The 24,443-nt window shown below is 44.6% G+C and overlaps 1 protein-coding gene and 1 long non-coding RNA gene across 3 annotated transcripts in view; one reads left to right on the top strand and one right to left on the bottom strand.

The window, feature by feature from the left end:
- The window catches only part of insra (insulin receptor a), a 45,653-nt gene extending 22,720 nt beyond the window's left edge, over nucleotides 1–22,933 (top strand). Inside the window, exons 3-21 of the mRNA XM_076973281.1 lie at nucleotides 5,206–5,530; nucleotides 9,569–9,708; nucleotides 10,081–10,225; nucleotides 10,388–10,602; nucleotides 10,908–11,034; nucleotides 11,228–11,478; nucleotides 12,764–12,931; nucleotides 13,861–14,059; nucleotides 14,624–14,907; nucleotides 15,404–15,543; nucleotides 16,108–16,267; nucleotides 16,377–16,473; nucleotides 16,559–16,626; nucleotides 16,966–17,195; nucleotides 18,999–19,109; nucleotides 20,153–20,312; nucleotides 20,446–20,575; nucleotides 20,793–20,927; nucleotides 21,466–22,933. Coding sequence (XP_076829396.1) covers nucleotides 5,206–5,530; nucleotides 9,569–9,708; nucleotides 10,081–10,225; nucleotides 10,388–10,602; nucleotides 10,908–11,034; nucleotides 11,228–11,478; nucleotides 12,764–12,931; nucleotides 13,861–14,059; nucleotides 14,624–14,907; nucleotides 15,404–15,543; nucleotides 16,108–16,267; nucleotides 16,377–16,473; nucleotides 16,559–16,626; nucleotides 16,966–17,195; nucleotides 18,999–19,109; nucleotides 20,153–20,312; nucleotides 20,446–20,575; nucleotides 20,793–20,927; nucleotides 21,466–21,820 — 3,440 coding nt within the window. The 3' untranslated portion in view covers nucleotides 21,821–22,933. The remainder of the gene's footprint in view (nucleotides 1–5,205; nucleotides 5,531–9,568; nucleotides 9,709–10,080; nucleotides 10,226–10,387; nucleotides 10,603–10,907; nucleotides 11,035–11,227; nucleotides 11,479–12,763; nucleotides 12,932–13,860; nucleotides 14,060–14,623; nucleotides 14,908–15,403; nucleotides 15,544–16,107; nucleotides 16,268–16,376; nucleotides 16,474–16,558; nucleotides 16,627–16,965; nucleotides 17,196–18,998; nucleotides 19,110–20,152; nucleotides 20,313–20,445; nucleotides 20,576–20,792; nucleotides 20,928–21,465) is intronic.
- LOC143475419 (uncharacterized) lies at nucleotides 6,423–13,898 on the bottom strand. Of its 2 annotated transcripts, none has more exons than XR_013121010.1 (4): nucleotides 13,806–13,898; nucleotides 12,700–13,458; nucleotides 11,352–12,508; nucleotides 6,423–10,600 (listed from the first exon to the last, which is right to left on the bottom strand). It is a non-coding gene; the product is annotated as an uncharacterized LOC143475419 (long non-coding RNA). The 2 variants fall into 2 exon arrangements; XR_013121011.1 differs by lacking the exon at nucleotides 13,806–13,898 and having other exon boundaries at nucleotides 12,700–12,958; nucleotides 13,137–13,776.
- Nucleotides 22,934–24,443: the final 1,510 nt, after the last annotated feature.

The following is a 24,443-nucleotide window of genomic DNA, read 5'->3' as shown; positions in this document are numbered from 1 at the left end:
TGTTTAGCATGGTGTCCTCACAGCAGCGGTACACATGCTGTGATTAGTGTGCTGGAGACGGAGCCTTTCAGCGTGCCCTGACTGTGTTTGGTCTCCATTATGCCCACTGCTAGCCTAATGAAAGTGTTTACCGCTCTCTGTACACCACTGATGACGACGACCATGATGGTGATGACAATGACAATCGCAGCAAAGAGAAACATGGCACTGTAAAACAGTGCTATCATGGCATGTGCACAAGCTGCAGTGAATAATTATTGGTAGCTGTATGGATGATTTATTCATTCACAAGTTTGTGCTGATGGGCTTAATAATGGTGGCTCTTCTTTTTTGCGCATAACTAATGTCCTTTCATGCTAATTTGTATTTGTTTATAAACACAGCTTTATGTTCAGTGCAGAAAATGAAAAGGTGTGTAATCAAGGCCTCAAAGCTGTCAAATGTTGCCTTGTCTCGTGTGTTTTCATTTCTGGAAGAAATAGCACATCGGTGGACATGCTCCAAAATTGACCTAGCCTTCATTAATCATATCAGAGACTACTAAGGAGTTTTCATGCACTATGTATAATCTCCAGAAGTGTAACTATGGCTATGTGCATGAGAATCAGGGTGTATGAGTATGTTACCTACTGACAGTGATACTCAATGATTTTTTATTAGACGTTGACATGAGACGTGAGAATAAAAAAGAAATTAAGGAAGTGGAACTGTCGCTGCTTGGATTCACTTTGGGATTGAAGCAAAAAACAGTGGCTGAAGCGGGAGCAATCGCAACCTTGCACTTATGTATCGGCCTGCGGTGATGTTATTTACTGGACTGTTGGACAAGAATCGGCCAGAAGATCTAAGGGAGATATTCCTTGTTAGGAACACTGCTTGGCTGATGATGCTTCTTGGTCACTCGAGTGAGGTTGCGGTGATCTAACAGTTCTGATGGCTCATGCTGAAGCTGAGTTGTCAGTGATTGCATTACCTGCATCTAACAATGGCCCTGTTTCCTAGAAGCATTGTAGTGCCAAAATGAATTGTGCATATCTCCAGTGGATCCACCAAAGTACACCAGCTTCACAATGAAACATCAGCCTGACGTAGTGCCACTAGTCCACATCTGCTTGCTGATCTCCCTACGCACACGGGCACATATAGAGCTGTTGCTCTGTTACTCTGTTCAGAGACCAGCATGAATTGGTAATTGTCTATAAGCCGGACATGTGCTGTGCCTGGAGGCTGAAGCCTATTGGCTGCCTGACCGCCCTGGTGTAGCAGCTTGTGATCCTCCAGAAATACAGAATCGAAATGCTCAACCGAATGCTACCCGAGTCCCACATGGAAACCACTTTCCAGCTTATACATCTCATTTTGCATATCGGATCAAATCTAAATTGTTTTATATAGTGCTTTTACAACAGTTGTTGTCACAAAGCATCTAATGATATGATAAAGGCCTGTGCTCATGCTTGGGGTTTCACTGCCTAAAGTAGAACTCTGATCATCTCAGCTAGACCTCTTCATACTTGATGAACAATGATTGTTTAATTTTCTGCACATTTCTCTGAAAATGCCTAGATCCCATACAGTTTGCAAATCGGTGGATCTGTTGACGATGCAATCAACATGGTTCTGTTTTTTATCCTCACAACACCTAAAATGCCCAAAGACCTTTGCTAGAATTCTATGCTTAGATTCCAGCTCCGCATTTAATCCGATTTTACCAGAACTGCTTCAAAATAAGCTCTCCAAGCTCCAGGCCCTAAGCCTTGTGTCTATGCAACCACACTAGGGTCACTGGGCTCACTGAGTACAGTGGAATAGGCTGTTTACAGGCTGGGATTGAGGTGAATACCTAACAGTTTAGAACTGAATGGACACAAAACAGTAGAGATGATGGTGCAGTTTATTCCGCTAAGGATTTTTAACAAAAACACGGCAGCTGTGGTGTCCATTAAGATTCTGGGAACTACAACCAGCAGGAACCTGAAGTAGAAGAACAAGATTAACTAGATTGGGAATTTTTTCCACGATGTTCATGCATTGCACAGTTTGAATTCTATAACTGTTGTTATCTGCAATCTATGCAATACAGTTTCATCAAACACTTTACATTCTTGTTTGTGTGTGGTTGTTTGAAGGTCTACTAAGGGATGCCATTTTCCATGTGTGACTGTGCGTAAGCATGGAAAACTTTGGAATGACTGTAAATCCTGCTGTTTTGTGAGCTGCTGCATAACCAAACAGGAATCATTTGTATGTGTAAACACACTTGGCCAAAAATGTTTGACACCGATTCTGAAAGTGTTGCAGAAGTGAAGGCAGCTGTAATAACGCTGGAGGCTCTCCCTATCTCTCTCTCTCCCTCCTCCCTCCCCAGCATTTGTTTATAAATACTAAGTCCTATTGTGGCTTTGGAATGTGAAGTGAACTTGTAGCATGCTGGTGCGTTCTCTTTGGAACAACATGTGATAAAGAAGCGCGCGTCTGCCAAAATGCTGTGAAGGTTCACACAAGAAAGATCATGAAAGAGCAACCTGTAGTTGAATCAAGAGGCTTGTGGTTCTGATCCAAATGTGAATTACAGTGTGAGGAGACTCTTTGAGCTCATCGTTTGCATGTGTGCAATGTTTGAACATGTGGAGTTCATCAGGGTCCTGCTGGTCTGTGAGAAAGATTCCCACAAGAGAGAGGCCTCTCCTCCCATGGTAAGATGTGTGCCTGTGTGTGCCTGTGTGTGCCTGTGTGCGCCTGTGTGCTGATTATCCTACTAAAATTGCTCTAGTTGTAGTCTGCCATTCCTTCTGCACTGCAGGACCCTGGATATGTGAGCCTGTGTTATTTGCATAAGACACATGAAATTGCTGGTGTGACCTAGCATATGGAGTCTGTCACTGGCACGATGGGATACCAGGTGCCTCTTGAGGGGACAGGAACCCCCCCCCCCCCCCCCCCCCCTTGATTCTTTGTTAGATTATCCCAAGAGAGTGAGAGAGTGAAAGAGTGAGAGAGTGAAGGCTGAGCACCTCCAGAGAGTGTTCCATGTGTCCCTTTGTCCTTGTGCAGTTTGGAGGGTGCCCAGTGTTGGGGGTGTTCATCATTAGACCACTGAAATTGTTGCAGCAGGGCACATGATGGGCTTCCATTTGCGTCATTTCACAAATATTCAGCTACCATACAACTGATCCCAAACCCAGAACTCATATAACAAGTGACCTCAGTAGGCTGACCCACTCTGAGGAATCTCCTGACCGTTGACACAGTTAAGGGAAGGATTCGTGTAATCAAAGTGAAGACCTTAAAGGTTAGAAATGCAGTTTCACATTCCCTTTGTCTGACATCGAGTCCATACTGCTTTTAGTCTGACTGGTCTGATGTGTTTCGTGTTTCATGCCCTGTCCTGGACTAGAAAATCGCCAGTAACGGTGGTCCAGTGTAAGAGTGTCATTTGGGCAGTGCTCCTCTACATGTTGTGGTTTTGCGTGGGTATGAGGGCAGGCTGAGTGGGGCAGCTAACAATGATGTGCTGTATTAATCAGTCACATTGACATGCCTCATACCTCACTAGAGAACTAATGTGACCTACATAGTATCAGCCGATCGATCATCTCCGTGAAGAGCACCTGGGAATTCAACTGTATATTATGTTTGCACAGTACCAGAGAGAGATAAAAGATGAGGTGGAGTAGCTGCGTGGCTGCAGACGCCCACGGCCGCCTCGTCTGTCAGAGCAGCGGGGGACCCAGCAGGAAGTCCGGCGTGGGTCTGGTCCGTGCTAGCAGCGCTGTATAGCTGATTTGTGCTTCTTCCAATATCGGTGTCTCGTCGGTCTGCTTTTCTCCCCGACCCTCTCCTCCATATTCTCACACGCTCCTCTATTGGTGGGTTTTCTCCATTTGCCTGTCAACTGCAGGGTTAATGCTGTACTGCTCGGTAATAGGAGAAGCCAATGAGTGGCTGGCTTCCCCATCCAGCCCACACATTGGCCAAGTTGAGGGTGGATCTGCGGCTGCAGCAGTGAGCCGGCACGGACTCCGGGAAGACGGATCTGGAGTCGCTGAGGCAGAGAGCAGCGAGATAGTGACGCACTATCCATCGGCGTAGGGAGGGGGAGCAGAAACCGCCACAGCAAATGGAACTTGACTGAACGGAGGCCAATGTCGGGCATTGTTATAACTGCTGGAAGACGGGAGATCGGTGTGTGTGTGATGTGTTTTATGTGATTTTAGGGCCCTCCTCAGCATAGTCGGGTTGGTGCTCCTTCTTTACAGAAGAAGAAGAGGTTGAAGGTTGTTCCCCTAGTCCCTTCACAAGACTCACAGAGGTGTAAACTCAGCTGATGTGCAGTTTTGATCACTCTCAAAAGATTTTTTTTCTTTTCACTGCTAGACCATGGTTGTCTTTCCAATTTATTTTCTTTGTCATTTGAAAACTTGAATGGAATTTCTTTTGTTGCAGTCTGCCAGTGTCCATTAGTGTTCCTCAGGTATTTAAGTGGGCCTCGTTTCACAGGCTTGACGTCAGGCCACTTCTTTCCCATGTGAAGCATGTTGTTGGTGTGCAGTGTGCTTGACTCGGGAGGGATGTGCCTCACACACTGTTCTGAACAGGCCTCACATTCTGTTCAGCACACGCGTGTGCACAAACATTGTACTGCATACTGTCGCTAATGTAGAAGTGAAATATCTTCTGACACCTTTTGATGTAGCCCTACTGCATAATGGTTCTGTCTTTACTCAGGGGCAGGGAAGGTGTGTGTGTGTGTGTGTGTGTGTGTGTGTGTGTGTGTGTGTGTGTGTGTGTGTGTGTGTGTGTGTGTGTGTGTGTGTGTGTGTGTGTGTGTGTGTGTGTGTGTGTGTGTGTGTGTGTGTGTGTGTGTGTGTGTGATTAGTTATGCTATGACTGTGTGTGAGGGGAGGGGAAGAAAGGGGAAACAAAAAATGAATAGAATGTGGTTACTCCATTTTCTGGCTTACACAACAGAGTGATCTGTCGCTGTTCTGTGGTATTAAGCTGATGAGGGAAGGAAGTGCGTGTGTGTCTCACCTCTCCAGCACTGTCACTTCCTGTTTGCGGCTGTGATCCCTGCAGCCACCCTCTTCACAGCCGTGCGGTCTGGAGACGCTTCCTGTCTGACCTGAGACCTGAAGTTACACTCACATTTGCAATTTACTGTTTTTATCTGATGTTCCTGTGTGCTCTCCTTTCTCTCTGCAGTGTGTCCGCCGTCCTGCAAGCACCGTGCCTGCACTTCGGACGACCGCTGCTGTCACGAGCAGTGTCTGGGGGGCTGTCTGGAGCCCCACTCGCCCAGCAAGTGTGTGGCTTGCAGGAACTTCCTCCACCAGGGCACGTGCGTGGAGCGCTGCCCGCAGGGCTTCTACACCTTCAATGGGTGGCGCTGTGTGAGCTTCTCCTTCTGCCAGGAGCTGCACAACAGGTGCAAGCAGGGCAAAGTCAGCGAGTGTCGGGAGTACGTCATCCACCAGGGGGCGTGCATTCCCGAGTGCCCGTCCGGATTCACCACCGTCAACTCCACTACGTGAGTGATCGGGGCAGGTGCACCCGTATACGCGTGAAGGAGGGCGCGCGCATTCATACACCGCACATACGTCATTGCGCTTGTCAAGCACGTTGGGGTTTTTACATGGGGAGGCAGGATTCACTGCACAAGGGTGGAGTTTAGAGACAGCTTTGCAGGAACCAGAAAGCCCACCATGTGCTCTTGCCCATCAACTTCTCCACACTGCCGTCTCTGTCAGAGGCTCCTTGGTGGAGGAAGATGAAGGACTTCCTCTCGCACTAACTCACTGTTCTCACTCAGCGTCTTTACAGATCTACAGTAAATGCAGTTAACCAGTTAACTTTATAAGCAGGTTGTTTCTAACCTGACAGCTCTCATTAGGGGTGTCGTTAAGGGTGGACCTTCAGAGTGCCAAACGTTTCAGCCCTTAATTATTTTTTCTATCTCAGGTTTAAAGCAGTGCAGTTTAGAAGTATAGTAAACGTACGGTAAGTTAAAGGTTGTACATCTGTATCCACCAGTCCCCGCCCGCTCTCCTCAATAAACACCAGGGCAGATACACAACACTGACATTTGTGTTTTCTTACTGTGTGTTAGGGTCCAGCATATGTGTGTACACAGGTTATTGAAGGGAAAACAACGCATGTAATTTATAAGGTACTTGGCTAAAAATGTGAACTGATTCCATTACCTAAGCTATGATGCTGTCTTCTTGCAGCCTTAGCTGGATAACTAGCCAAATCTTCTAACTAGCCAAATTTTTAAAAATCGGTTTAATCTGTGGTGGTTTAAATGTTTATTACCTTGGTTGACATGATAATTCCTCCTTTGCTCCTCTTTGCTAACATGACTGAAAAATGTTTTCCAACAGAGATTCAAAGAAAAAAAGCTTTTTTGGTGCCAGTTGGGCTTAATTACTAAAGATAAATTTGTTACTAACCTTCAAACTCTGGCTGTTTAGAACAACATTAGGGGCTCAAGCCCCAAATAAACACACAAAGCTCCAGGAAGCTCATGCTTTATTCCCCACAACACAATCATATCCACACGCTTTACATGAGATATACTGTATCTTTAATACAGATGATGCAGGCAAGGAAAAATGCTTCATTTATTCACATATAACATTGCGCATAGATCCTATGAGAACATCAGTGCACTTTCCCCAGTATTTAGGAGTTAAATTAGGAGCAGTAAAATAGTCTTGCCTCTGTTAAAGGTCTTGTTGTGGATACAGTAACACATCACATTGTGTAAACATGAGACTTGTCTTAAATATTCCAGTTTTTCATATTCTTTTGGCTGAATTCACTGAGGCTGTCTCGTGAACTTTGAACAAATTCAAAAGATTTATGAACTGCTGTGTTTTAGCTTTACTGGACAAGATGACATTACCAAACTGAATTACACTTACTGTAGTGAATTTGAGCATAAAATCTGGTAACTGGCTTCAAAAGAGCCAATGAAGAGTGAGAATGAGTCACATGTTAAGTGTACGTCTCTCTCTCTCTCTCTCTCTCTCTCTGTATTCTCCCCACCCCCAGACATTTCAGTGCATTGTACATTTGCAGAACTACAACTAAAGCAGGTATTCATACATGAAAGAAAAAACAAAGTTATGTAAAACATAATGCGAGCAGGACATGGCTGAAGGCACAGATCTGATGCTGAGCCAGGTGTTCTATAAGCCACGAAAAAAGTCCAAGATTTATTTATATTGCGCTTTTTACAACATCCACTGTCACAAAATAGCTTTGCATATGTCCAAGTCCAAGCTCTCAGTGTGCAAGCCAAAGATGACACTGGTAATGAAAAAACTCCCCAGAGCACAAGGAAGAAACCTTGAGAGGAACCGTGACTAAAGGGGCCCCATCCTCCTCTAGTCGGCAACAGACATCACAATAGCAACAGTGTCAACAAAAAAGAGCAAAACAAGTATGAGAGAGAAAAAAAACATGCAAAGAATGTCTGTCCTGGTTTCCTAGAAGTACTTGTGTTCGAAACCCGTCTGGCACGAGAACATCTGTCTAGGGCAGTGGAGAAGTATGTGGCTGGGATGGAAGGTGGGTGGAGCCACAGCAGAGGCGCACTGGGGAGTGGTGGGTGGAGCCACAGCAGAGGGTCACTGGGGGGTGGTGGGTGGAGCCACAGCAGAGGGGCACTGGGGGGTGGTGGGAGGTGCCACAGCAGAGGGGCACTGGGGGGTGGTGGGTGGTGCCACAGCAGAGGGGCACTGGGGGGTGGTGGGTGGAGCCACAGCAGAGGGGCACTGGGGGGTGGTGGGTGGAGCCACAGCAGAGGCGCACTGGGGCGTGGTGGGTGGAGCCACAGTAGAGGGGCACTGGGGGTTGGTGGTGGGTGGAGCCAAAGCAGAGGGGCAGTGGTGGGTGGAGCCACAGCAGCTGGTACAGGTTGAGGACTAGTTAAAGCAGGACATCAGGAGCAGGTGTACCTCAGCGGGATCCCGGATCCCCACTGCAGTTATCCTGGATCTCCACTGCAGTTATCCTGGATCCCCACTGCAGTTATCCTGGATCCCCACTGCAGTTATTCCGGATCCCCACTGCAGTTATCCTGGATCCCCACCGCAGTTATTCCGGATCCCCACCGCAGTTATTCCGGATCCCCACCGCAGTTATCCCGGATCCCCACCGCAGTTATCCCCACCCCATCACAATTATACTGGACTCTATTGCACATGCCAAATGCCATTACACACACTGGACTTCATAATGATTTCATAATGTAAATACAGGGTAGATGATTTTTAAATTTAAATATGGGGTAGAGGATTTTATAAGGTGTTTTTCTTTAGTTTTACTTTAGGGTTTTAATCAGATTTTATTATGTTATTAATAAAATTTTCCGATGTTATTTTCCGTAATTTATAGGACCTTGTTGCTGATAACTTTAGCGATGAGAAACGCTCTATTGATCTGCAACTTCTCACTGGGCTCCAACACAGTCCTGTGAGATTATATCTATAGCCTTCAAAACAAAACCTCAGATAAATCTCAGTATCGTCATTTGTAGAGCATGTTTTGACTAACAGTAATATCACACTTGAGTAGAACGTTCTGTTTACGGCACACATGGTGCAAAGGGAACAAATTTGTGAAAATTGTAAAATAAAACCTGATACAGAAAGTATGATTTGCTAAAAAGTGTGGAGGGAGAGAGCAATGTGGTGGATGTTTGTGATGGAGCCTCTTGATCTGTCAGAGTGGGTGTGTATTTGTGCTTGTGATATGTGACCCATAGCCCAAGCCAGCTGGGCTGATGGTGGAGACTCACAAATCACTTGTGTTGCATGGGCACTGCACTGTGGTCGGGGCTGCCTTTTGTTAGAAAGACGACATGAGCTGACAGCAGTTACAACACTCCAGCCACTGAACAGTGCACTCCTGCCTGTATGTCTGCCCGTATGTCTACCCATCTGCATGTCTGATTGCCTGCATCTGTCTGTCTGCCAGTCTGTCTGCTGGATGGACTACCCCTCTATTATCCCTGGTTGCTGAAGCGATGCACTAGTCTGTTTCTAGAAAAAATTAAAATACAAAATTAACCAGTTAATTTCATAAACGGGTATCTGTGCAACTGTGCAGCAAATATCCTAAAGGCATATGGGATATTCAGTGTCCTGGGGCTGTTTGATTAGCTGTTGGCACACAGGTTAGTTCGAAACAGGCCTTGGGATCTGACCCAACTGCATCATTGTGGACACACTTTGTCACCGGCATTGTGCCACTCAGAAGTCATTACCGGGGTACGCACGAGGAAGGAGAAGGAGAGCGCTGCTTGGTGATTGGACACAAGTGAGGCCCAATCAAAGGCAGGCAGAGAAACCGTTGCTCCATTTTGCTGAGGATTTCCGTCACCCTCTCACCCCGGCATCTTCCACAACAACAGAAGCTTGTGCAACATGGCTAGAAAGGCTCATTACTGTATTCACTGTGTCTTTAAACAGGAACAAAAATTATATCTGAGAATTGTACACGTATCTGTGTCCTGATTCTTGCTGGTGTGTATGTGTGTTTGCACTTTTTGTCTCTGCAGGCTGAAATGCACTCCATGTGCAGGTCTGTGTCCTAAAGTTTGTATGGGCCTGAAGACAGTGGACTCTGTCACAGCAGCCCAGGCACTCAGAGGATGCACATTGCTTAACGGCAGTCTGGTCATTAACATCAGAGGAGGAAGTACGTCCACTGAACTTCTCATTAACACAGTTACTGCACTCAACACAGCATCTACTATACTCCACAAGAACACGGTCACTGTGCTTCGCACAATACAACATTTACTGTTTTGCATTTAACGCAGCATCCACTAAACTCAGACACAGCATTCACTGTCCTCTACACTTACACGACCTTCCATGCTAGCACACTTGTTTACTGTGCTGCACATCTGCACACGCTAAAGCAACCGCCACATTCTCACATTTGGCTATTGGTCTTTAGAATTGAGAGTTCCTGAACATGCCTTTGACCCACTAATAAAGCTAATTTGACTAGTCAGCCAAGTGGAGCACAATGATCACTGTTCTTTCTTGCGTTGGTCTCTTCTAGCTAACATTGCAGTCGAGTTGGAAGCTAACCTGGGCCAACTGGAGGAGATCACGGGGTATCTAACGGTGCGCCGGTCCTACGCCCTCGTCTCCCTCTCCTTCCTCCGCAAGCTCAAGCTTATCCGTGGAGACACACAGGAAGTTGGGTGAGACGCCTACATGCTGGGGACCAAAGGTCTTCCACATCTCGTTCAGTTGACACATGGTGTCCAGTGGTCATCCAGAGATTTGCAGAAAGGAGTGTTTTTCTCAGAGACTAAGTTTTTTGTGTTTTGTTGTTTTTCATTATGCTTTTTTTTTCTATAAAGAAACTACTCCTTCTATGCGCTGGACAACCAGAACCTGCGGCAGTTGTGGGACTGGTCCCAGCACAACCTCACCATCCTCCAGGGACGCATGTTCTTCCACCACAACTCCAAGCTCTGCATGGCTGAGATCCGCAGGATGGAGGAGGTCACAGGGACCAAGAACCGACAGCTCAAGAACGACATTGCATCCAAGACCAACGGAGACCAGGCATCCTGTGAGGACACACACACACACACACACACACACACACACACCAACTCCCTTGTCCTCACATTCACTAGGGAACATACGTTTGCATCTGTACCTCTGGACTGCAACAAGAATTGTTGCCAGATACCAAAAAATGTTTTAGCAAGCTAATTATTTGATGTGTAATCAGACTATCTCCTAGTAAGTATGGAGGTCTGGCTATATTTCTGCTTTCTAATCCTTCCGTAAAGTGGATAGTTTTAAAGTAGAACATTAGCATGGCATGCATGGGTGGCTGACTGAGGAGGTCTTTTTGTCATTCTCATCCAGGTGAAAGCCAGGTGTTGAAGTTCACAACAATCCGCACGCTCTCTGACAAAATCATGATCAAATGGGAGCCGTTCTGGCCACCAGATTTCCGAGACCTGCTGGGCTTTATGGTGCTTTACAAAGAGGCGTAAGTGTTGTCTGGACATCTCGAGTTCAGAGGCCTGCATCCAGCTTGCTAGTTTCCCTCACTGGTGTTTTTAGACACCGGACGTGGTTTTCTGCTAATGTTCTCCAAGTAGAACATGAATGTGTAATGTGCGGTAGTGAAAGCGGAGACGAGTGGTCCAGAGTGATGTGGGTGTTCCTCCACTCTTCTCCAGGCCCTACAGGAACGTGACGGAGTTCGACGGGCAGGACGCGTGTGGCTCAAACAGCTGGGTCATAGCGGACGTGGATCCCCCTCAGCGGGCTATAGATGGGAAGGAGCAGCATGAGCCAGGTTACCTGATTATGGCGCTGAAGCCCTGGACACAGTACGCCATCATGGTGAAAACACAGCTGTCGGCCTCCGATGAGCACCAGGTCCACGGAGCCAAGAGCGAGATCATCTACGTTCGCACCAATGCTACCAGTGAGCGCCTTACTGGGGGTTGGGGGCCTTTAAGGAGAAAAGCACTGCTCTCAGTATGGGAAAAAAAACACAAACAATAGCTAAGATGCATGAACTAATGTTTCCTGTTTCAAGCAAAGTTAATTGATTTTGTTCCTTTATTTAAATCCTCCTTTGTTGTCTACATTCTGAATGCCACAGATCTCAGTTTGGTTAAAGTCTTCCAGCCCACCAAAAGACTTTAACAGTCATATTTCACATTTACTTTTTTACTGTCATGTTTCAGTGCAGCAGATCAATGCTTTGTGCTAGATCGAAACAGGAGTACTGTTACCTCTGCAAAAGCGAATCAATTGTTTTCGTGTTTCATCAGTCTGAACTTAGATATAATAGAATAAAATTCAATGAAATATGCATCAAATTTAACGAAGATCCCCAGCCTCCTGATGTGAGTTCTCCCAGCAACCAGTGTATGGCACAAGCAGTCAAGTATGTCGGAGCAGACTTGAGAAGTAAATAAAAAATCGTGTAATTGTACAAAAATAATTGTAGAAATTCTAATAAAAACAAAAAAGTATAAATGTATATATTTATCAATTTAATTAGTACATTTATAATTTGTTTTATGAAAATAAATGAATAAAACAATCAAAAGTAATTGCAATAAAATTTGCAATATAAAATTAAATAAAAATAAAAAGTTTTATTTTATGATGCACTGAATAATTTTCTAAATGTTGTAATCTAGTCCACATTGTCATCAAGTCATAGATTTGCTGCAGTGAAGACACAAAGAAAACTCCATATTTCTTGTGATTTTCTGAGCTGATGGGTGGAGATCGTGTGTGTTTCTCTTGTTCTCGTGCGAGGTGTCTCCTCCACTTCCCCTTCTGCATCTTCTGGGTTTCCTTCCTGAGGTGGCCCACATTGAGACAGCACTATTGTTCTAGCAGCTGGCTGGCATGGTCTGACGATGGGATGCTGTTGGTTATTCTCAACAGTGGGTTGGCAGGCAGGCAGCTGTGTGTCACGTGTTTGTCCCTGTGTTTTTCTATGGGAACAGGGAAACTGCATGCGGTCAAACCAGAACTGATCTGTTTTATTGGTCAGGAGTGGCGGCTGCTCTGTGGATGTGTATAGGGTCTCACACTGACCTTTCTGCTCTTTCCCTTCTTATTGTCCTTTCTTTCATTAGCAAATGCTCATGTGGACACACACACACACACACACACACACACACACCTTTCTCTGCTTTGGAGTTTTTGTCTTCTCATTTCATCTCTTCTTTTTCATTCTGTTGCTGTAGAACCGTCTGTGCCCCTGGACCCCATCTCCTCCTCAAACTCGTCTTCTCAGATCATCCTGAAGTGGAAGCCCCCCAACGATCCTAACGGGAACATCACGCACTACCTGGTCTTCTGCCAGCAGCAGCCTGAAGCCAGCGAACTCTACAAGTTTGACTACTGCCAGAAAGGTGAATCACAGAGCACACACACACACACTCAAAAACACATGCACACATACTTATGAGCTACTCGTGAATTTCACGAAAAGTGATGTGTACACACATGCCTAACAAATACAATGAAACACACAAATGCACATAGACCTTGATGTACACACAACTACCCATGATTTACTAATGGAGTTGAGTGGTAAGTTGTCAATTATACACTCACAATACTCTCAGTTTTCAGTTCATTCCTCTTTCACAAATCCATCAAATTCTTCATCTTCAGTGTCTTGAGTTTAACAGTTGGAACTATTCCAGCATCAAGCGTGTCTGGATCCCTCTCCTCGTTACCCGAGTCAGTCTTGTTGCTGTTACTTAGCTGTTCAGTGATGATTCCCACCTTCGAGAAAGCTCGGACGACACTTGATCCTGATACCTTAGCCCAGGCATCCACCATCCATTGGCAGACACTGGCGTAGCCAGCGCTGCCTCCCTGTCTTGCTGGATGTGTGTTTGCCTTCTATCATCCAACGCTCCCACGCAGCTCGCTGTTATAAGAGCATGTCTCTTAACAGGTGCAGTTTTGGGGTCCTTATACACACACCATAATATTATGTTGAAGCACAGTACGTATTACTCTGCGAGGCTCCTGTCTACGGTAGCCCTAATGCTACGACAATCCATCAAGCGGTGCCACTTCATAGCTTACCAGCGTCGTACTAAGACATTTTGACAGATTTCTGAGCGCCATGTACCACATAAAATTGGTTCGAGGTCAGTAACACAACCAGAATTTAAATGTAAGGCACACCAGAATATAAGGCGCACTGTAAATTTTTTTGAAAATGTATGGATTTTAAGTGTCTCTTATAGTCAGAAAAATATGGTACTTAACTCTTGTTGCAATGTTTTTTCTCTCTGTGTCTGTGTCCGCGTCTGCGTGTGTCTAGGCATGAAGCTGCCATCGCGGGCCCCCACCCAGCTGAACAGTGGTGAGGAGCAGAAATGGAATCAGACAGGAGAAAATGGCCAAGGGGGGCGCTGTTGCACCTGCCCTAAAACGGAGAAGCAGCTAAAGAAGGAGGCAGAAGAGAGCGAGTATCGCAAGACCTTTGAAAACTACTTGCACAATGAGGTCTTCAGGATCAGGTAGCCTGACTTGTGCTCTCTCCATCTGTACACCTCCCTCAGACACCATGGCTGAGCCTCCTACAAGTGCAGCTTGACCGTGACCAAATTTTAGTTGATGTGCATGTTTTCATGCCCTGAATTCTCTCAGGCAAAACATATTTTCTCCACAGTGAAAAGCTCCTTTGCCCAGAAACAGTTTGGTCTGCCATATGCAGAAAGATTGCCGAGTTACTTTCTCCCGCATTCATATATTAATTTGTGAGAAGCAGGACAAGCTGTCCACCGCTGAGGTGGTTTGGTGATGGTTTACCTTCAGCTAACCACACAGTCTGCTTTTGTGCTCCCTCGAGAGCAAGCAGTTCATATGAAAACAAGGTCACTGGGCATTGCACCCTAATCTGACTTGGACGTTAAGCATGCTGTAAGCATGTAGTCCTGAAACATTTTTTTAATTCCTTGCTAGAGACTATGTTCGCCCTCTGACTAATTTACGCAGCTTCATCACATTACCAACTGCCTAATAAGACCTAGTAATCATTCTTTTAACCTCTCTCTAATCTATGACCACTATGGCCTCCTCAGACCATCACGTCAGCGCAGAGACCTTGTGGGCGTGGCCAACAGGACAGCCTATTCCCTGCTGACCACACCTCCCGCCCAGATGAGTGGTTCAGCCACCAGGAGTCCGGAGGAGGAGGCGGAGGCCAATAAGAACACACAGGTCATCTACGCTAAGGAGTCCACCGTCATCTCCAACCTGAGACATTTCACCAGCTACCAGATCGAGATCCACGCCTGCAACCACCCCACAGACTCCACCCGCTGCAGCATGGCAGCCTACGTCAGCGCCCGCACCATGCCTGAGGGTCAGCCCTTATCCTGGATGAATACAGCTGTAGTTATACACACACACAGCCAAACACAAACTATAGATTTTCAGCATTCAGTGACTATGAAGGGGGCAGTTCTTTCTGTAAGGGGTATATACAAATAAACCGAAATAGATTATTTTGGTCAAAATAAGACTGGTCCTTAAGCATGTCACAATAAGGGCACACCCGGGTATATTGAGTAAGGCATATACAATGTTTTACTGTATCATGGGAAACTGATATTTTGTCTTACAGCCCTGCTAGATTGTTAGTTCTAGAACATTACTGAATGATTATCTTTAGTGGGATATTGAGTTAGTGTTATTGTTCGGTATATATAAATGCTCAATCCATATTAATAATATCATTATTTTGAGTATTTGTTTGCATTAAAATTGTCTTATGGGGATAATTTAAGCTTTTTTTTAAATACAAACAATTCAATGAATTTGAGCAAGTCTTCCATGTTGTTTCTGTTTGTTTTGTGCAGCCCGTGCTGATGATATTGTGGGGCCGATCACCTTTGAAGTGCTGGAGTACAGTGTGCACGTCAGGTGGGCGGAGCCAAAAGCCCCCAACGGCATGATCATCCTGTATGAGGTCAACTACAAGAGACTGGGAGACACAGAGGTCAGGCCCTACCTGGAGCTGAAACACACACACACACACACACACACACGGGTTCAAAAGCACTTTAGCCCTATGCTCTCTGGTTGCACCTTTTCTAAATATATTTCATTTTTTATTTTATCAATCCTGTTGACAACATGTGTGCTAACTCCACATTAGTAAGTTATTTTAGCTACATTGCATCTGTTTCAGTAACTATAGAGATGTCCACACAGAGGGTGGGGCATTCTTGCCCCCTGTGCTCATGAACACACAAGGCTGTTCACTCTTCACAAGGCTGTTCACTCTTCACAAGGCTGTTCACTCTTCACAAGGCTGTTCACTTGCTCTTCAGAGTCTGTTTTGCCGTTAGTGTTACTGACTCTGGCAGCATTGAGGGCGGCAGTGTTGCTGGATACAGCCATAAGGAGCATTTCTGTCAAAGCACTAAGACCAGATTCATTCTATTCATTCTAAATCAAATTGAATGGTCATACCTAGTCCCACAAAACCACTGGCACATGTCCATGTCAAGTGAGAAAGAAAAGGATGCTGACTGCACGTGTACATGTGTGTGACCGTCAGGAGCTGCACCACTGCGTTTCCAGAAAGAGCTACAGCACCGACAGTGGCTGCAAGCTTAGAGTGGTGCATTCTGGGAACTACACAGTGCGTATTCGAGCCACTTCACTGGCAGGAAACGGGTCCTGGACGGAGCCAAGACACTTCTACGTGCAAGACCACCGTACGTAGCAAGACACACGACACTTCATATCCAAGAGCACATACCATCTCCCATATCTACAGTGCATATGCAGTGTTACATGTGAATGTGTGTAAATCTACCCGGACAGATCCCTCCAATTTGTTGAAGATCGTGATCGGCCCAGTCATCTGTATTTTGCTGCTGCTTCTGATGGCGCTGTCTGGCTTCATCATGTTTAAGAAGAAGTGAGTTTATGAAGGGATGGAGACCCCTTATGCACACCTGTCACATGATTCAGCCTGTGCTCATTGTGTTGCATGTTTTCACCAGGCAAACGGAAGGGCCCACTGGGCGACTGTACACGTCACCCAACCCAGAGTACCTCAGCCCAGACGAAGGTGAGAAAACAAGTTACTGCATTTTCAAGAGGGCTAACGACGACAAAATTTGCTATCGGTTTATGAACCACAGTGATGTACAGTAGTAGTGCAGTTTTACTGTAAAGCTGAATGTACAACCAAACAGTCTGATTGGTTTGTTGCATGCACATCACACAGTAAATCAGCTTTTTGTGCTGTCTCCTCCCCCAGGCTGAGGGAAATGAGATATAAGATCTTAAAGATTATTGGCTGCACTTTTATATTTTATTAGCTCTGTTTCCAGTTCTTCCGTTAGTCTGACTCCAGAGTGTTTGGTTGTTGGTGTGTGCGTGTGTGTGTGTGTGTGTGTCCGTGTAGTGTATGAGCCAGATGACTGGGAAGTCCCCCGGGACAAGATCAGCCTGCTGCGTGAGCTTGGTCAGGGTTCCTTCGGCATGGTGTATGAGGGACTGGCCAAGGACATAGTGAAGGGGGAGGCGCAGACGCGCGTCGCTGTCAAAACAGTCAACGAGTCCGCCAGTCTCCGAGAGCGCATCGAGTTCCTCAACGAGGCCTCTGTCATGAAGGCCTTCAGCTGCCACCATGTGGTGAGAACTGTAAAAAACAGGCCACACTCCACAGCTTCTGCTACACAATAGGGCCTTAAGACAGAAGATCGCAGCCCCAAAGCCATAAATGTCCTTACAAATATAGATGGATAGATGCATAGATATATATTTTGTTAAACTCTGATATAATATTTCATACACTTCCATATACACTCACTTGTTACTTTATTAGGTGTACCTTGCTAGTCCCAGTTTGGGTCCTCTATTGCCTTCAGAACTTCCTTAATTATTTGTGGCATAGATTCAAAAAGGGACTGGACACATTTCTTATAGATCGTGGCCCATATTGATATGATCACATCATGCAGCTGCTGCAGATTTGGCTGCATATCCATGAAGTGAATCTCCCGTTCCACCAGATCACAAAGGTGCTCCATTGAATTGAGATCTGGTTCATTTGAGTAAACTGAAGCCATTATGTTCAACAAACCAGTGTGAGATGATTTGAGTATTGTGACATGACGTGTTATCCTGCTGGAAGTAACCATCAGAAGACGTGCACATTGTATTCATAAAGGGATGGACATGGTCAGCAGGAGGACTCGCATTGGCAATGGCCTAAAGTGAGATAAGAAGAGGTCTTCCACACCATCACACTATCACCACATATCCTCCACACCATCACACTATCACCACATATCCTCCACACCATCACACTACCACCACATATCCTCCACACCAGGGGTCACCAACGTGGTGCCCGCGGGCACCATGTCGCCCGCGAGGACGTCACGAGTCGCCCGCGGGCTTGTTTTAAAAATAGCTCACTATAGCGGTCTTCCCGCTTAGCAATTGACACACGCACACCAGGTTGGTGACTCCTGCTCCACACCATCACACTACCACCAGTAATTTACACCAAATTCTGACCGTACCATCAACAGAAACAGAGATTCACCAGTGTTTTTCCAGTCTTAAACTGTTCAAACTAATCTTAGAGTGACACTCGCTGTGGTCTGCTACTGCTGTTGCCCATCGAGGTTCGTTGTGTTGAGCGATCAGCGATGCTCTTCTGCATATCTTGGTTGTATTGACTGGGTATTTGAGTTACTATTGCCTTTCTATCAACTCAAACCATCAATGAGGCATTTTCCCACTTACTGGATATTTTCACTTATAAGCACCATTCGTGACTTGTGGTCACAACCTCATGTAGAGAGGAGCCAGTTGAGGTTGTACAGGCATCTGGGCCACCTGGGCGCCTCCCTGTGAGGTGCTGCAGGAATATCTAACTGGGAGGAGACCCGGGGAAGACCCAGGACACAATAGAGAGATTATATCTCTCGGCTGTTCCTGGGAACACCTCAGGCGAGCTAGAAGAGGTGGCTAGGGAAAGGGAAACCTGAGCCTTTTTGTTTAAGGCTATTGCCCCCGCGACCCAGACAGGAAAAGGTGTACCTAATAAAGTGGCCAGTGAGTGTACTTTGCATGGCCATCCTTTGTTTGATTTTTGCATACGTAAAATTCCAGACCATTTTGGTTAAGATGAATTTAACAGTGATGTCCGTGATACTGTTGAGGAAAAGAGTAATCATTACACTGCACACTTTATATTTGGGACGATATTTAGGAAACACAAACAGGTCAATTTATGGTCAATTATTTATTTTAACTCCCTCGCTTGAAAATGTGTAGGATAGAAGTTCAAAGTTAACCTTAGTCTGTTATTACCAGTAATTAACTAAGACATAGAAACTAAGGAACATCTGTTTCTAGACAGAGCATACAGAGCCTGTGCAGGGGTGGATCTCTCATGCTAAAGTGTGTAATGCTTCTGATCAGGTGAGACTGCTGGGTGTAGTGTCCAAAGGCCAGCCCACTCTGGTGGTGATGGAGCTTATGACCCATGGAGACCTGAAGAGCTACCTGCGCTGCCTCAGACCGGACGCTGAGGTCAGTCCTCCCTTACACAAACACAGAGCACTAGTCGTCCGATCATATGGTGGCCCTGAAAGCCCATCGCGATGCAAGCGAAAAAAGCATAAAAATTACAACGTGTGTGCTACATTTCGGAAACACGCCGCAAATCCAGCCAGAACACAATGGATGTGGCCCACAACACAAGTGTTTCTGGATTACTTATTTTACTCAGGGAGTATCTAGAGTGCTCAGTGAAGTTAAAATCACGTCTTATAACCTTATTTTTATCTGGGTGTGTAGACTATTCCATATAAAGCATATCTCTACGTTCAACAACAGTTATTTTAATAAGGGCAGTATAATTTTAGTGATGCCAACACAATGTCTGTTAAAATTATACTCCCTAATATCATCCGCAGTGTCTTTATATGTGTGCAAACGAGGGGAGTCGGAATTCGGCACTGGACAGAATTAGTAAATCTCTTTTTATGTAGCTAGATAGATAGCTAGCTGTTTTGACGAAAACATAGGCTTAAAAACGTTTTCAGGCTTAATTACCTAGCTAGCTACATTTTAAAGAGCTCTACAAATTCATCCCATTAGACGAAGATACACTCTAACTGAATTTGTAGTGCATTTCTGAAATGTAGCGCACACGTTGTAATTTTGATGCATTTGCTTTGTGTATTCGCAGTGCGTTTTTTTCCTTTGCAGCGCGATGGGCATTCGGGGCCACCGAACGATCACCCTTCAAAGCGTTCACAGTGCTAATCAGCCAAGTTGATTCTGTCATTTAATGCTAAAACCTTGGGCATGCAGATACCTTTGCAGTGTTATTCAGATGTTTTATTCAAGTTGAGTTTTTGTCCTTTTACTAAACCTTGTTGTCTGTTGACTATAAGACAGTGCTTTTCAGATGTAAATGATTAGTTATGCAAATATTTTAAAACAGTAATGCAGCGTGATGGTCGGTAATCATTCTCCATTTGTTCAACTGATCTCAGTGTATAAATGGTGTAGTGTATTGAACTGCTTTATGTCACCATTGTGAATGCGTGTGTGGAAATTTTTACCAGAACAACCCTGGTCAGCCTCCCCCCACATTGAAGGAGATGATCCAGATGGCAGCGGAGATAGCAGATGGCATGGCCTACCTCAACGCCAAGAAGTTTGTGCACAGAGACCTGGCTGCCAGGAACTGCATGGTGGCTGAGGATTTCACGGTGAAGATCGGAGGTATGGAGTAGGCAGCATTCTTTAAGCTGGTTCTGTGTCAGCTGATGTGCTATAGGACCTCCTGAAACATATCAGAAAGAGCTCACTGATATAGAGGCTCATCATTTGTTTTTCTGGTGCTGTTGCTGTGAAGACTTTGGCATGACAAGAGACATCTATGAGACGGATTACTACAGGAAGGGCGGCAAGGGTCTGCTTCCCGTCAGGTGGATGGCCCCTGAGTCACTCAAGGATGGGGTTTTTACTGCACACTCGGACTGCTGGTGAGTGTCTCCCTCACACACAAACTTTTGTTTTGCCTTTGTTTCACAGTGTAGTGTTGACTTTGCTGTTGTGGTGAGTACTGGTGACTGGGTGTAAATGAAGATGCTCTTAAGAACCCAGAGATAACTCACAAATGTCCTTGAGTGATTTTAGTGGAAGTTCTTTGCCTATGTGAGTTTGGAAGGAGAGGATCTATGAGATTCTTGTTGCCGTCAGGTCGTTTGGGGTCGTGCTGTGGGAGATCAGCACTTTGGCTGAACAGCCTTACCAGGGCCTGTCCAACGAACAGGTGCTCAAGTTCGTCATGGATGGAGGATACTTGGACCGGCCGGACAACTGTGCGGATAGGCTGTGAGTGAAAGATCACTCTATCTAAACCCTATTTGGATTGGATTTGTTTATCAGGGAAATGTTTATAATAAAACAGCATAACTATCCTCAGTTATGAATCTCGTGCATCCAGATGACATGGAGATGGAGTTTCTATTGTATAGTATTTTCTATGTACCTGGATATTTGCAGTAGTTTGAATATAAACAATCATGTGCCATTTAACAGCATTTAACATTAAACATACCTGTTGCTATCTGTCAAATTTTTTATCTGGTTATAATATTAGAATAGGCCCTGCAAGATCTCACTTTTCTCATTGCTTTAGTTTTATTTGTCCATTGGGTAATGCTCTCCAATGTAGCATTTGGAATTTACCATTTTTACCATTCAGACTAAGTAAATGTAAGATATAAGTAAAAGAATCTCTGGTGGGTCTGTGCATGTCTTGTGTGAACATCTTTTTGATAAAACAATGAACCACTCAACCAGATTTAATTCTCTTTCTGCACATGTACGTAAATGTAAGGATCTGTGTCTCTGCATCTCTGTCTCACAGGCACAATCTGATGCTGCTGTGTTGGCACTATAACCCAAAGATGCGGCCCACATTTCGGGAGGTTATTGAGATGCTGAAGGACGACCTCCACCCCTCTTTTCAGGAAGTCTCCTTCTTCTACAGTGAGGAAAACAAGCCTCCGGAGAGCGATGACTTTGACATGGACCTGGAGAATATGGAGAGCATCCCCCTGGACCCGTCATCCTACTCACAGAGAGAGTGTGGCCTGGATGGGGAGGAGGGCTTGTCTGCAGGGCTCCGGGGCAGTTACGATGAGCACCTGCCCTACACACATATGAATGGGGGCAAGAAAAATGGCCGCATCTTAGTCCTGCCACGCTCCAGCCCCTCTTAAGTTCAGCCTCATCCTGCCAGCCTAACAAGCTATGTTTCATTTGGGTTTTTCTTTATTTTATAGTCACTTTTATCACTCTCTTTTTCCAATGCCCCTCATAACCGCAATCTCAGGACATTCATATCTCTAATCCCACAGCAGTATCATGATGCAGGGTGCCACTATTTTTGTATTTAAAAAGAAAATGCACACCATCTGCTTCTCTTTTGTTTCTTTATACATATATATATATATGTGTGTGTGCGTGTGTGTGCGTGCGTGTGCGTGCGTGTGCGTGCGTGCGTGCGCGTGTGCATGTGCGTGTGTGTGCGTGTGTGTGTGTGTGTGTGTGGACTGGTCTATTGGAACAAACTGTGAATTCAACCTCAGACAACCAGAAGGCTGCTTACTTCTGTCTCTTCAGACTGTCCCCACATCCAGCAGTTGATTCTTGGCTTTCTCCACAAACAAAGACAATAGGAATAAAAGGAAACCGAATGAAATGAAAACTGAAAAAAACTGAAGTGGCCTTATTTTCTTAGTGGCCTGTCTCAGTATAGTTTAGAGGTGTGTCTGTGTAGTGAAGGTGTCAGTAGCAGATCTCCCAGAACAAACTGCTCATGGCCATGTAAGCCTTCACTTGTTCTCTTCAGTATTCAAACTACAGAGACTGGGCAGATTTTGGACTTATTTTCTTATTTATTTGTTTTCCTTCTTTTTATCGTGTTCAGAATTTACAGCTGAAGGATACTGAAACTACTTTCAGAACATGTGACAGAAAGATTGACCAGTAGTTGCTGCTTTGATATATTTTAGTGGGTATAGATGATGAAAAAAGTATATATGAATATGTTATTGCTGTTTTTGTACATAGTTGACATGTTGCCATGAAAGAGCTATTACCAGTTGTAGAAATGTTTTTACATGTTTGTCTTGTCTCTAATCTTTATTTTTTTCTAATCCAAAAATCATACTAATCATCATCTGAAACTCTGGGCAGCCTGCAGCATCTGGGGGTCTGTCTTTCAGGCCTGCACAGGTGGAAGTATCCTACACGGCTTTGGCTTTCGATGTCAACACTTGATATCAATTTAAATTACTGCTGTTAATAAAAGCAGTGAGGTGCATTCAGAATGAGTGTATGGCTGTGCTTCTGTCACTGTTCCTCTATGCTATGGCTATTTATTTATTTTTAACAACAAAAAACCTATAAAAGTTGCCTAAGGCGTCACACATATAGAAAGTAGTGATCCAGTGTAATATTGCTAGTTTTTCCTTAGTCTTGATGATAATCCAATCTCGACGAATAGAATATACTTTATTAATTCCGGAGGAAATTAGGATATTGTATATTAGGTCAAAAAGTGACTAAAGCTAACTGGTGTCTATTCTAAAGCTAGTAGGTCTTATTAAATTTTTATCGGGTTATGTTGAAAAATATTACTTCAAGATTTCTTGAGGTAATAGCTGTATTTAAGTGCGCATGATGTAACCACAAAGTAGGCTAAAATTTACAAAAAGCGACTTCCAAAATGTAAATTTTTTGTAGTTTTTTTCTGGGTATATATATATATATATATATATATATATATATATATATATATATATATATATATATATATATATATATATATATTGCAGAGTATATGCAAATTGCATGGATTACATATCACATTTATTTTTCTGACATCAGAGGGTAAATGTTGTTTGTTGTTCTATATTCATTTACAATAGTCTTTCAAACAATTCTATAAAGATGGCTTTTGGTTTTCTACACTCATGAAGACTGTTTCTGGGCAGAATCTCCTCACACATGGTCTGGATGAATGGCTCGGTGTTTGACCTTTTGCTGCTCTGCCAGTCACCTTCTCACCTCCCCAGTCTATGACATCGTCCCATCAATTCCAACAGCCCCAGTACTCCTCGTATTCCCAGGACACACACTGCATATGTGCGTTGTTCTTTCGGCGGAAAGAACCATACCAGTGTTGTGTCCTGTGCTTCCAGATCTCTGTGCTGTCTAGAGGCCAGGACTTTCTCCGATCTCTCCTCGACCCCCGCACACTGCACATGGCTGCCTTGGCGCCCTCGCAAATTCCTGAGCTCTTCTCCCTCCTCAATTCAGGCTCCATGTAAATTGTAATACCTCTTTTGTATGTTGATTACCTTTGATCTGATTTAGTTTTCTCTGTGCTTTCTTCTAGCTCTTGGTGTGTTTTGTGAAACTAGTTAAATTTAGATATAATGAGACGTGTTACTAATTAACATCCTGAGTCATGGGGCGCCTGTTTAGAAGAAAACAAAATTGAGCGTTTCAAGTAACGGGTAAAGTAGCTGGCCAAAATCGCAATGGTATGACAGGCTATCTATGCTAATTGACGTAACAGCTAAATATCCTAGCTAGCTAACTGGAGCGAGTGATGTGGCTAAATTAAAGCTGCGAGAGCTAACTAGGTTAATTTACTATTGACCTACCTTGTGAAACCTGTTAGTTGTTTAAAAACAAAATTTCCTCAGCTACATTATAATGGAAATAGTATTTTACGACCTATTAAATGCCGTAAATTACACAGGCGTCATTTCGTTTCTATGGTAACTGAAAATCCGTACGTAAACTGGTCTACGTTTTTTTTCTAACGGTTAG

This window comes from Brachyhypopomus gauderio, chromosome 14, assembly GCF_052324685.1.
Source record: "Brachyhypopomus gauderio isolate BG-103 chromosome 14, BGAUD_0.2, whole genome shotgun sequence".
Taxonomy (NCBI): domain Eukaryota; kingdom Metazoa; phylum Chordata; class Actinopteri; order Gymnotiformes; family Hypopomidae; genus Brachyhypopomus; species Brachyhypopomus gauderio.
This window is presented reverse-complemented; position numbering and strand designations above follow the sequence as displayed.